We start from the raw sequence: 12,447 nt of genomic DNA, 5'->3' as shown, positions 1-12,447 counted from the left end.
TTCACCCAGAAGGATGTAATTTGCATAATAGTTTCATTAAAGGATACAACTCACCATGAAAACCTCTTTTATCAATTAACATACATTGAGATCAATGGGTCTGTTAAAAGGTAGGTTTCATCATATTGATCTTGAGAGGCTGGGTTTCTCCCAGGGAAGAAAAGCAGAATTACAATATTTTACACTCTGCTTTAAATTGCTTGTTTTTCATTAAATTGTCAGCCTGGCTTAAAGAATTTTGAAAGGTTCCCCCCCTACACACACACTTTTTCTTTGTTTATATCGTGATTACAATCTCTTGTGGTGGGATGTCAAGTATACTGCGGGTGTTTGTGTGTGGATGTCTTAATTGATAAGGTTTCTGACAATCTTTAAAATAACCGACTCACTATTTATTTATTTTTTATAACCCAAAAGTTTCCGATATTGGCCTCAACCAGCTGAAGCTCTAAAGAAGTGATTTAGGAAGAAAAACCACATTATTATTTAACTGAATAACAGAGTTGAAAGGGACCTTGGAGATCTTCTAGTCCAACCCCCTGCTCAGGCAAGCAACTCTAATCCATGCCACGCAAATGGCTGTCCAATCTCTTCTTAAAAACCTCCAGCAATGGAGCAGCCATAATTTCTGGAGGAAAGCTGTTCATTCTAACTGTCAGGAAATTTCTGCTTAGTTCTAGGTTGCTTCTCTCTTTTGATTAGTTTCCATGCATTGTTTCTTGTTCTGTGCCTTCTGGTGCTTTGGAGACTAAGTTGACCCCCCCCCTTCTTTGGGTAAAGGTAAAGGCAAAGGTTCCCCCGCACATGCGTGCTAGTCGTTTCCGACTCTAGGGGCCGGTGCTCATCTCCATTTCAAAGCCGAAGAGCCAGCGCTTGTCCGAGGACGTCTCCGTGGTCATGTGGCCGGCATGACTAGATGCCAAAGGCACACGGAACGCTGTTACCTTCCCACCGTAGTGGTCCCTATTTTTCTACTTGCATTTTTACATGCTTTCGAACTGCTAGGCTGGCAGAAGCTGGGACGAGTAACAGGCGCTCACTCTGCTACGCGGCACTCGGGATTCGACCCGCCAAACTGCCGACTTTCTGATCGACAAGCTCAGCGTCCTAACCCACTGAGCCACCGCATCCCTTCTTTGGGGCAGCCCCTCAAATATTTGAACACTGCTATCATGTCACCCCTCATCCTTTTCATTAAAAGTAGACATACCCAATTCCTGCAACCGTTCTTCGTGTGTTTTAGCCCCCACTCCCTTTAATCACCATTGTTGCTCTTCTCTGCACTCTTTCTAGAATCTCAGGATCTTTTTTTATATCGTGATGGCCAAAACTGGATGCCATATTCCATGTGTGTGGGCTTCCCAAGGCATTACATAGTGGCATTAACCCTTTGCGTGATCTTGATTCTATCCCTCTGCTAACGCAGCCTAGGAACTGCATTGGCTTTTTTGGCAGCTGCAGCTATTTAGATTAACGTTCCATTTTTCTCCACTGAATCCACATCCTTCTCTTCGTATACTTTCCCCCAACCTCGTTTTACATGACACTGATTGCTAAAAAACAAAAAACAAAGAGCCACATCCATCCCTTGTAACAAAAATGGACACTCCTTAAAGGCCCAATTCATGGACTTTGTCTGGCTATTTGAAAGTGCACAGGAGACGGAAGGGGACTTTCTGATTTCCGTGTGAACTGCTAGTGGAATCAGAAACATCCATGACTTGCCAGTGTTTGCATCCAAGTGATAATTTATGCTAAGAAAAGTAGTTCTCATCTAAGCCAAGTCTGACTTTTGAAGTCCTCTTCCCTTTCCCAAGCTCGGATTGGGCTGCAACAGCTACAGGCTGAGATCCTTTGCAGAGAAAAAAAAAGGGGGAAAGGAAATTAAAGAATGGGAAAATGACTCACAATCTTTCTGAGTCGAGCTGGATTTGGCCTCTTCCGCATCCCACTTCTTCAGTTTTAAGATCCTTTGGGAGAGATTCTTTCAAACCCCCCCCCCCAAAAAAATCCCCATGCTCTTAAAGAGTAGGATGAAGCTACTGCAGAACGGAGGAGAAGAAAAAACAATTTCCTTTGTCATGCAGCCACATTTCCACATATTCCACAGCCACATCTCCACATTTCCAAGACAGAGTGGATTTACGATGTGTTGAGGGAAACCTGTAATATTTTTGTGGGAGGGGTGGGGATGGGGGTGGGGGGAAAGGGATTGCCTTACTGCCTTGAGATGGTATAGATCCGTGGTGGTGAATCTGTGGCACGCGTGCCACAGGTGGCACGCAGAGCCCTCTCTGTGGGCAAGCGCACCCTTGCCCCAGTCCTAGGCCTTCAACTGAGTTTTATAAAACCTTTTCGCTTTAGGCCTCCACCGCTGTGTGCAAAAAATCAATCAATCAATCAATCAATCAATTTCAAATTCTCGTGGGGAAAAAAAGATCTCGCAAAGATGGAATTGGTTGATTGAACTTTTTAGTCCCACCCAGTCTGCCGTTACCACCACAGGCATGCCCACCCAATGGGCCACACCCACCCAATGGGCCACGCCCACCAGGCACCCGACAATACATAAGTTAGATTTGGGTTGCAGTTTGGGCACTCGATCTCTAAAAGGTTCGCCATTAGTAGTATAGGTTCTCCTGCTTGAGCAGGGGGCTGGACTGGACTGGACTGGACTAGAATAGAATAGAATAGAATAGAATAGAATAGAATAGAATAGAATAGAATAGAATAGAATAGAATAGAATAGAATAGAATAGAATAGAATTAAGTGGAGTGGAGTGGAGTGGAGTAGAGTAGAGTAGAGTAGAGTAGAGTAGAGTAGAGTAGAGTAGAGTAGAGTAGAGTAGAATAGAGTAGAATGGAACAGAATGGAACAGAACAGAACAGAACAGAATAGAATTAAGTGGAGTGGAGTGGAGTGGAGTAGAGTAGAGTAGAGTAGAGTAGAGTAGAGTAGAGTAGAGTAGAACGGAATGGAACAGAACAGAACAGAACAGAACAGAACAGAACAGAATAGAATAGAATAGAATAGAATTAAGTGGAGTGGAGTGGAGTGGAGTGGAGTGGAGTAGAGTAGAGTAGAGTAGAGTAGAGTAGAGTAGAGTAGAGTAGAACGGAACGGAACAGAACAGAACAGAACAGAACAGAACAGAACAGAACAGAATAGAATAGAATAGAATAGCACACTATAGCTAGAATAGCTCTCAGTGAACTAAGAAGCTGGTGGGTTTTGCAATCACTTGTTATTTCCTGCCAGGAAAAAAAAATCTAGAGAACTCCTTTGACAATTTCCATCAAGCATTCTGAAAGTTGTCCAAGAGATGACTTGGAGAGCATTTTGCAGTTTTTGGCTGCCTTCCTCTGTCTCTTTTGTATCCTTATCTGCTCCCTGCTTCGCATTTTATAGCACTTAACTACGGCAATAGCACTTAGACTTCTGTACTGCTCCACAGTGCTTTACAGCCCTATAAAGCAATTTATAGTCAGCATCTTACCCCCAACAATCTGGATCCTCATTTTACCCACCTCAGAAGGCTGAGTCAACCTTGAGCCGGTAAGAATCGAACTTCTGGCAGTGGGCAGAATTAGCCTGCAATGCTGCATTTTAACCACTCTGCCACCAGGGACCTTGGATGATCTCAGTTGGTTCTTTGGATCCTGTTCTCCTCGGTACACAACTGATACTAAATTGTGTACGTTCTCTTTTCCTTTACTTGCAACCATGGAGGATGAGATAAAGAAGGACCAAGACGGACACATGAAAAAGGGGGTTCATTCATTCTTTCCAAACTCTAGTCGTCCACAAGAGGGATCCTGATCTGAGGACCAAGAGCAACTTTTGGGATCTTTATTTATTTGTTTTAGAGGACCTAAGAAAAAAGGGTGGTGTTTTTTTTCCCTTCCCCTTCTTCTAGCCCTTGTTCTAGTTCTTGGTCTATACACATCTTAGCAACCACATGGCTCTTACACCCATTCACCTGGCCTTGGTTATCTGAAAAGAGCTGCAGAGATAAGAGCAATAGCACTTATATACCGCTCCTTAGCGCTTTACAGCCCTCTCTGAGCAGTTTACAACCTCAGCATATTGCCCACAGCAATCTGGCTCCTCATTTTATTGTCCTTGGAAGGGTGGAAGGCTGAGTCAACCTTGAACCAAATTCAGACTTGAACTCCTGGCAGTGGGCAGAGTTGGCCTGCAATGCTGCATTCTAACCAATGTACCACCACTGTTTGTATAAAGATAAAGATTTCCTTGTCCCAGTCAGGTCCGACTCTAGGACACGATGCTCATCTCCATTTCTCCATTACTTCTTCTGAGGGAGCCAGCGTTGTCTAAAGACATTTTCCATGGTCATGTGGCCAGCATGGCTATATGCCAGAGACACATGTAATGCTGTTACCTTCCCATCAAAGTGGTGCCTATTAATCTACTCGCATTTGCATGCTTTTGAACTGCTAGATGGGGAGAAGCCTGAGCAAGGAATGGGAGCTAGCCCTGTTATTTGGGTCTTGAACCCAAGCTGTCAGCTCTCCAAGCTTGGTGTCTTTAACTGCTGAGCCATCGTATTCACGTAAATCAGAGGTGAAGGTGTACGGTATGAAACAAATGTACTTTGAAATGCTACTTCTCCAGTACAAATTGATTAATTGTTGAGTCCCTTTACAATAGACCCTTGGGTCTACTCTTACATGCTAACGTAGCAATGCAAGAAACATGCTGATGAAGGAGACCAATGTCCTACCCAATTCTAAATGTAAGACCACAAGCAGGGCAAGAACCCAGATGGGTTGATGTTCTCCAGCAACACCATTTACGATACCTATGTTCTTGGAAGGATCTTCCTCCATGATTTTCAGACTTCCCCGAACCCTTTACCCATACACTTGAAGACATGTCTTCCTCTTCTAATGCTACTTTTAGCAGCCAATGCCATCATTCAGATTGTTGGGGGCAATTAAGCTGACTTTGTAATAATGCCGCTTGGGGTGTGTGTGAAAGCCCTAATAAGCAGGCATATACATAGAATGAAGGCTACTGCTAAGCTTGTAAGCCGCCCTGAGTCTTCGGAGAAGGACGGGATATAAATGGAATTTTAAAAAAAAATTGCATGTCATGTGGAGAAGAACATCCTTTTGGCTCTTTGAAATCTCCCATAATGCCTCTTCAGTGCCTATGATATGACCAAGATACATTTGCATTCCAGAAAAACTATGCTTCCATTATGTGTGGCGCTTTGCAATGAGTGAGGAATTTGAAAAAAAAGTACAATTTTCATTCCCCTTTATAGCTTCTGAAGGGTTTGGCCAGTCCTAGCTTGTACCTTCTGGCAGATTTCCACTTGAATACTAATGTCTCCTTCAATTCACACAAGGAAGGGTTCTCTTGCAAGAGTTGCAACTTCTTCTAAACCTTTGTTCAAATATTTTTCCCCCCCTTATGGTACCAGAACAAATCTTTATAGACTCTAGCAATGGGTTCTGTAATGGAAAAAAATATATACGTATTTTGAGGGGCATTTTTTTCTAACTCTCTTCTTGGCAATAGCAGAGCAAAAGGGGTTGATTAGGTTTGGTGTTCCACAATTGGACCTGGATGGGCCTAGAGTGGAGCTTGTGGAGAAAAGTCCCTCCAAGGAAAGACCAAATCTGCCTTCTTCTAAATCTAGGCTACTACACCTCATATCTTGCAAAGAGAAACATTTCAGCTTGATTTGCCTGAACTTCGTTTTTCTTATGGGATTATCCTGTTAAACCTTGAGCCTCGGATATCTCCTCTGCTTGGTTATTGTATGAGTGTGCTTTACAAAAGAGGCTACATTGTCTTGCAAGTTTAGCAGGACATCCCATTAACACTTCACGCTGCTCCTTTGTCCTCTGTCTGTTTCTAACTCTGGGCCAAAGTAGCCAAAGAGAGCGACATGCCAGCTAGCTGGAAGTGTCTTCTGAACCAGCTGAATGCAAACAGAAAGTCAAACACGCCAACACTTCATTTGTCATGTGGAGGGTTGCCTTGATAATCCAAAGCAAAGCTATGCAACTGTACGCCTTGTTCGGTATCGCTCGCAAGAAACAGGTGATATTTCCTTCATCCTGTTTACACGCTGGTTTAAATATGAGCTGTGACCCAAAAAGTTACGTGCTATCATTTTTCAAAGCATAAATACCAGGATTTATATTTGAAAAGAGCAAGACTGACTATCTTCGGTTCTGAGTCCCTTCTTCATAGGCTTCTCAAGTGAGAGATCCGTAAGTGTCAGGGCTATAAAAGTTCATGTGGCTGCTCAGAGTTTCGTTAATGTTGGAGGTTATGCTGTCACTGGAAATTGTGAGGAACATGCTACAAAGCTGGAAAAAAGATAAAAGTGTCATTATCTGAAGACTGGACTGTCAGTTAATAGCAATAGCACTTAGACTTATATACCACTTCACAGCGCTTTATAACCCTCTCTAAGCGGTTTATAGAGTCATCATATGGCCCCCACAATCTGGGTCCTCATTTTACTGATCTCAGAAGGATGCAAGGCTGATTTCACCTTGAGCCCCATTAGGATCGAACTGCTGGCAGTGTGAATAGAGTTAGCCACTGCATTCTAACCACTGCACCACAGGGTTTAGATAGCAATAACACTCAGACTTATATACTGTTTCATAGCGCTTTAGAGCCCTCTCTGAGTGGTTTACAGAGTCAGCCTATTGCCCCCAAGGATCTGGGTCCTCATTGTACCAACCCTGGAAGGATGGAAAACTGAGACAACTTTGACTTGGTTAGGATCGAACTCCTGGCAGTGGGCAGAGTTAGTCTGCAATATTGCATTCTAACCTCTGTGTCAACCCCCGGGTCAGTTTGTGGATTGGGAACTCTTGTAATTTGATGAAGCAAAGTTTTAGAGCCTAAACTATTGTTTCTTTTTATTTTCCAGAATAATGCCCCGATAACAACAATGGCCATTTCATCTAAAAAGGTACTGACAAAAACAAACAAACAAACCATCATTCAGCAGTTGTAATTTGGGGTTTATAATTCCTTAAGTGTATTTGGTATACACATATCAATTGTAGATCATGAGTTGAATCCAGAAGCAGGCCGCTGAACTTAAACTAAGTTATCAACATATGTCAAGGCTACCTTTTCTCGTTCATGTGATATTGATTAACTCGGGCAGGATCTGACTTATTTTATAAACACCTTTTTGTTAATTTTCCCCCCAAAATATCCTAGTTGAGTAATCAATCTATGAAGTGGATTGGGGGGGGGAAAGTAAAAAAAATGTGTTTTATGCCAAAGATGAAATCTTTACTGATAAGGGTTTTGAAAGGGTGTCACTCATGTCTACTACCACCCATCTTTTTTTGTGTATGTACTATGTGCCAAAGCAGAGAGAGAGAGAGAGAGAGAGAGAGAGAGAGAGAGAGAGAGGAAGAGGGAGAGAGAGAGAGAGAGAGAGACAGTGAGCAGTGATCATAATATGTATACTTTTTTGATTTAGGTGCACACTTTGAGATACATCCAAATTCACTCGAACTGAAATCAAGGGAGTTAGAACTCTAGTGTATAAGAGGTAGGGCAATAGCAATAAGTAGATATAAACTAGCTAAAGAGGTCAAATTTGAATGAGAGAGGAGACTAAGAAGCCTCTAAGAATCCAGAAGACAATCACAAATCACTTTCATATTGTTTTCAGGAAAGGGCGTACTTACTTACCAGAAGTCAAAGCTGATTTGAAGGAGCTTAACATACAGATGTGCACCCTTCGTTTCTCATGTAACGTAGGAATTTTGCCATAGAAGACATGAAAAAAAAATGTATTATAGAAGTGAAAGATGGCATCCAGCATACTAATCATTCTTCCTAGTAGGGTGGGCAGAGGGGAATAAAATACCAAGAGATTAGATAGATAGATAGATAGATAGATAGATAGATAGATAGATAGATAGATAGATAGATAGATAGATAGATAGATAGATGATAGATAGATAGATAGATAGATAGATAGATAGATAGATGATAGATAGATAATAAACAGATAGGTAGATAGATAGATAGATAGATAGATAGATAGATAGATAGATAGATAGATAATAAATAGATAGATAGATAATAGACAGATAGATAGATAGATAATAAATAGATAGATAGATAATAAATAGATAGATAGAAGATAGATAGATAGATAGATAGATAGATAGATGATAGATAGATAGATAGATAGATAGATAGATAGATAGATAGATAGATAGATAGATAGATAGATAGATAGATAGGCAGGCAGATTGCCCTCATATTCTGAAGGACTCTCCTGACAGATGAACCATTACCCTCAATGTTTTGAAAGTTTTAAGCCTATTCTTAAACATTTACTAAAAAGGACACATTACACAATAATAACCAGACAGCTCCCTGCATTCATTTTGGCATTTAATGATCCAGTTGTCGGCTTTGTGATCCTTTTGAAGTGATCAAGGGGGCAGATCCAGTGGCGGGATTCAAATAGGTGAACAACCGGTTCTCCACGTGGATGCCGCTTCCGGAAGTCCGTTCTGGGCCTGGGCAACAAAAAATTAGCTCCCGGTTCTGCCAAAGCGGTGCGAACCGGCTGAATCCCACCACTGGGCGTATCTTTATTTGTTGCTGTCAGGCTAGACATCTTCCTGCAGTTCCAGAAGCTGGGAAGCAAACAAACAAACAACCTTCTCCCTTGCTTTTCGAACAGCAACAGTTGTACGTGAGCTCCAATGAAGGCGTCACCCAGGTTTCTTTGCACCGTTGCCACATCTACGGGACTGCCTGTGCGGACTGCTGCCTGGCCAGAGACCCTTACTGTGCCTGGGATGGCAATTCCTGCTCCAGATTTTATCCAACGGGCAAAAGGTGAATGAGGATAAGCCAACAGATAAGGTTGGCAGAAAGAAATGCAGCTGGGAGGGTTAACATTTTGTCAATTGTAGTGGCGAGGTAATAGGACCATCTTCCACGGCTTCTAAATTTTTGAGAGAGTCAGATTGCCCATCTTGATGTTTTCCAGCCAGCATTGTTTGTCTTGAAAGGTTTTTTTTTTAGAAAAATAAAGGCCTCGTTTCCATGTGTTCCTATTGTACAGTAACTGTAATTCCAAGGATGCTTGCTGTTTTGAAACAAGATAGTTGCCTGTTGCACATTTCAAAATTTGCCAAAATGTGATCTGAACGTTGAGAAATGTCTGCAAATATCTGAATATCTCCCCGGTCCTCACAATAGGGCACATCATCTCCTTTTGAGTAATATTTGGGCTTGCTCTGGTGGGAAAAATAAATAAATGCAATAGATAATGAAGTCTGGGTTTTACATTTTTAGGAAATTAATTCCTGTATCTAGTAAAATAAATATATATCTATAGAATTGAGAAAAAAAATATCAGTAACCAGCCAAGTCTGGAAGTCTAGACACCAGTTGTAACTCCTTCGTGCAGACAGTATTTTGTTCTGTCTCTTTTCTGTGCCCTACGGATGCCTACAAAGTTTTGTTCCCAAAACATGACTGCGAGACGTTTGATCGTGGCCTTGTTGTGAAAAACTCATCTGCGTCTTGGCCAAATATTTTTCATGTCACGGTATAATTACGTACCAAATTGCCAAGCTCTTTTTGAAATGGATCTTTGCATTGTTTCCCTTCGACTTCTGAAAGACACCCACAAAGGCTTGTTCTCTGTCTGCAATCTTCTTTTGACGTTAGTGGTAAAAGGCTTAAAAGAAATTGCTGCAGAGAAATGCTTTAACACCGGGTCAAATCCTTTTAATGAACACATAATAATGCTAAAAGGAAAACAAACGTTCCTTCAGAATGAAGAAGCTGGCCAGAGATCCCAACAAAACATCAAGATGTGCTCGCTAAAAAGCCTGTTTGGTTATCCTTACCATCCAGTACCCACAAAATCCTAGGAATGGTAATTTTTTTTTAAAAAAATAAAATAATAATAATTGGGAAATCTAACCAAGATCTGCAATGTTTATCATTCCAGTGCTGAGTTTTCTAAAATCAAAACAGACCACCATTCCTAACCAAAGAGAGATGTCCAAATTATATGTTGTTGTGATGTCTATGGAAATTCTCGATCATCCAAGTCATGATTGTCCCAAAGGTTCATTTTCAAAAGGCAACTGGACTTTGTTCTTCCAGTGGGGGAAAAAAAAAACACAACTAGTTGCCTTTTGAAAAAGCACCTTTGGGACGTGTGGTTGTGATGTCACAATACAAGCTCCACACTTTTTTAAGCCTGTGCCATGACTTGTATCATAATGTGCTGGTTGGTATTTGCCCTGTCTACGGACTCCCATAAATATACCCAGGGCTTTTTTGTCGTAGACCGCTCAGAACGGAGTTCCGGCACCTTTTTGGGATGGAACCTTGTAGGGTAGGCAAGGCGGGTTGTATGACACGTGTGAGTTCCGGCACCTTTTCCTTTTACAAAAAAAAGCACTGAATATACCACTATAAATTCTATGGCTTTCTGGATATTTATTCCACCAAAAGGAATCAGACTTCCAAGTTAAAGACTTACATTCTTTAAAATCAAGGAAACAAAAGGTTTCCAATTGCTATATGCATATTGCTACTTGTGCAGCATCAGGCAATGGATTATCTCTTGACTTAATTGCTTTTGTATAAACCCAACAAAATCCATAAAACTGTGTAGTGCAAGGTGTGCCTAATTCCTGTAGTTTCATTCAATCTGCTGAAAATCTGACTAGGTAAAGGTAAGGTAAAGGTTACCCCGCACATGCATGCTAGTCGTTTCCGACTCTAGGGGCCGGTGCTCATCTCCGTTTCAAAGCCGAAGAGCCAGCGCTTGTCCGAGGACGTCTCCGTGGTCAGGTGGCCGGCACGACTAGACGCCAAAGGCGCACGGAACGCTGTTACCTTCCCACCGGAGTGGTCCCTATTTTTCTACTTGCATTTTTATGTGCTTTCGAACTGCTAGGTTGGCAGAAGCTGGGACGAGTAACAGGCGCTCACTCTGTTACGCGGCACTCGGGATTCGACCCGCCAAACTGCCGACCTTCTGATCGACAAGCTCAGCGTCCTAACCCACTGAGCCACCGCGTCCCTGAAAATATGACTACATAGTTCTAAATCCATAAATATCACAATAATGAATCATGAATGTATTATTGAACTATATGAAACTTTACATACTGTAAGGTAGAGAAGTGAGTTTTAGCCAAAGGAATGAATTTGATCCACTTGCTTCGTAGTTTGTTTTTTAACAAAAAAAAAGTCAAGAGTGCTTTTCAATCCTAACAAACACTTGGCTATTTGTAGGATCCTTGGGATTCTTTGAGCTTAACTGTTTTCATGCAGATGTTTCATGACCCAACTAGGGAACATCATCATCATAATCAGTAACATCAGTAATGATGTTCCCTAGTTGGGTCATGAAACATCTGCAAGAAACAACCAAGCTCAGAGAGGACCAAGGACCCCACAGTCCTCCTCCTCTCCACAAACCCCACTCCCTTCTAGCTCTGATGATGTTACCTAGTTGGGTCATGAAACCTCTGCAAGAAAACCATCAAGTTCAGAGAGCACTAAGGACCCCACAGTCCTCCTCCTCCTCCTCCTCCTCCACCACCACCCCCACCCCCTCCACCTTCTCCACAAACCCCATTCCCTTCTAGCACTGATGATGTTCCCTAGTTGGGTCATCAAACATCTGCAAGAAAACCATCAAGGTCAGAGAGCACCAAGGACCCTACAGTTCAACCCTGAGCTACAAATACCCTCTACTATCCATACTTGACTATTTGGTGAAATTTTGCAACTACCCAACTTTTCTTTCCCTTAATGTTATAGGCGAAGTCGAAGACAAGACGTGAGACATGGAAACCCTATGACTCAGTGCCGGGGATTTAACCTCAAAGGTAATTTAAACTGAAAGATGGCCTGGTTATGAAAAGAAAATGGTCATATTTTTTTTTTCTGAGTGAATCATAGTGGCCATTTCATATCCTAGTAAATATACAGTAGCAGAGTACCCATAAATGTGTCACATTTTTTCCTTCCCTTTGTGTGGCATGTTCTCGAGGGGGTATTTAACTTAATGAAGCATGAATGTTTTTTTTCTAAAAACAACTCTATCTACCATACTGGCCAATGTGACACTGCAAACGAAAGCATCTCCTTGAGCATTTAAAGTTTGACTGGCTTCTCGATTTTACTGCATTTTGCATAAGATCAGTGAACGTCATTTTTGAAGTTCATTCAAAAATGAATCATTTTTGTCCATACGGTCCTGAATAAACAGAATTCCAATTCAAGGTTGTTGGTTTTGTTTTTTTCCAGCTACGTAAATGAAACCTACTAATAGTTCTTCACTTATGACCAGAAAGGAACCCAACATTTCTGTAGCTAAACAAGACAGTTTTGAGTGAATATTGTCCCATTTTATGATTTTGCTTGCCATGGCTGTT

The 12,447-nt window shown here is 41.7% G+C and overlaps 1 protein-coding gene across 1 annotated transcript in view; it reads left to right on the top strand.

The window, feature by feature from the left end:
• Positions 1–12,447, top strand: part of SEMA3C (semaphorin 3C) — an 88,524-nt gene that overhangs the window by 68,555 nt on the left and 7,522 nt on the right. The window contains exons 12-14 of the mRNA XM_083366285.1: positions 6,924–6,965; positions 8,715–8,872; positions 11,831–11,898. Of these exons, the coding sequence (XP_083222411.1) occupies positions 6,924–6,965; positions 8,715–8,872; positions 11,831–11,898 (268 nt within the window). The remainder of the gene's footprint in view (positions 1–6,923; positions 6,966–8,714; positions 8,873–11,830; positions 11,899–12,447) is intronic.

This window comes from Vipera ursinii, assembly GCF_947247035.1.
Source record: "Vipera ursinii genome assembly, chromosome: 6".
Taxonomy (NCBI): domain Eukaryota; kingdom Metazoa; phylum Chordata; class Lepidosauria; order Squamata; family Viperidae; genus Vipera; species Vipera ursinii.
This window is presented reverse-complemented; position numbering and strand designations above follow the sequence as displayed.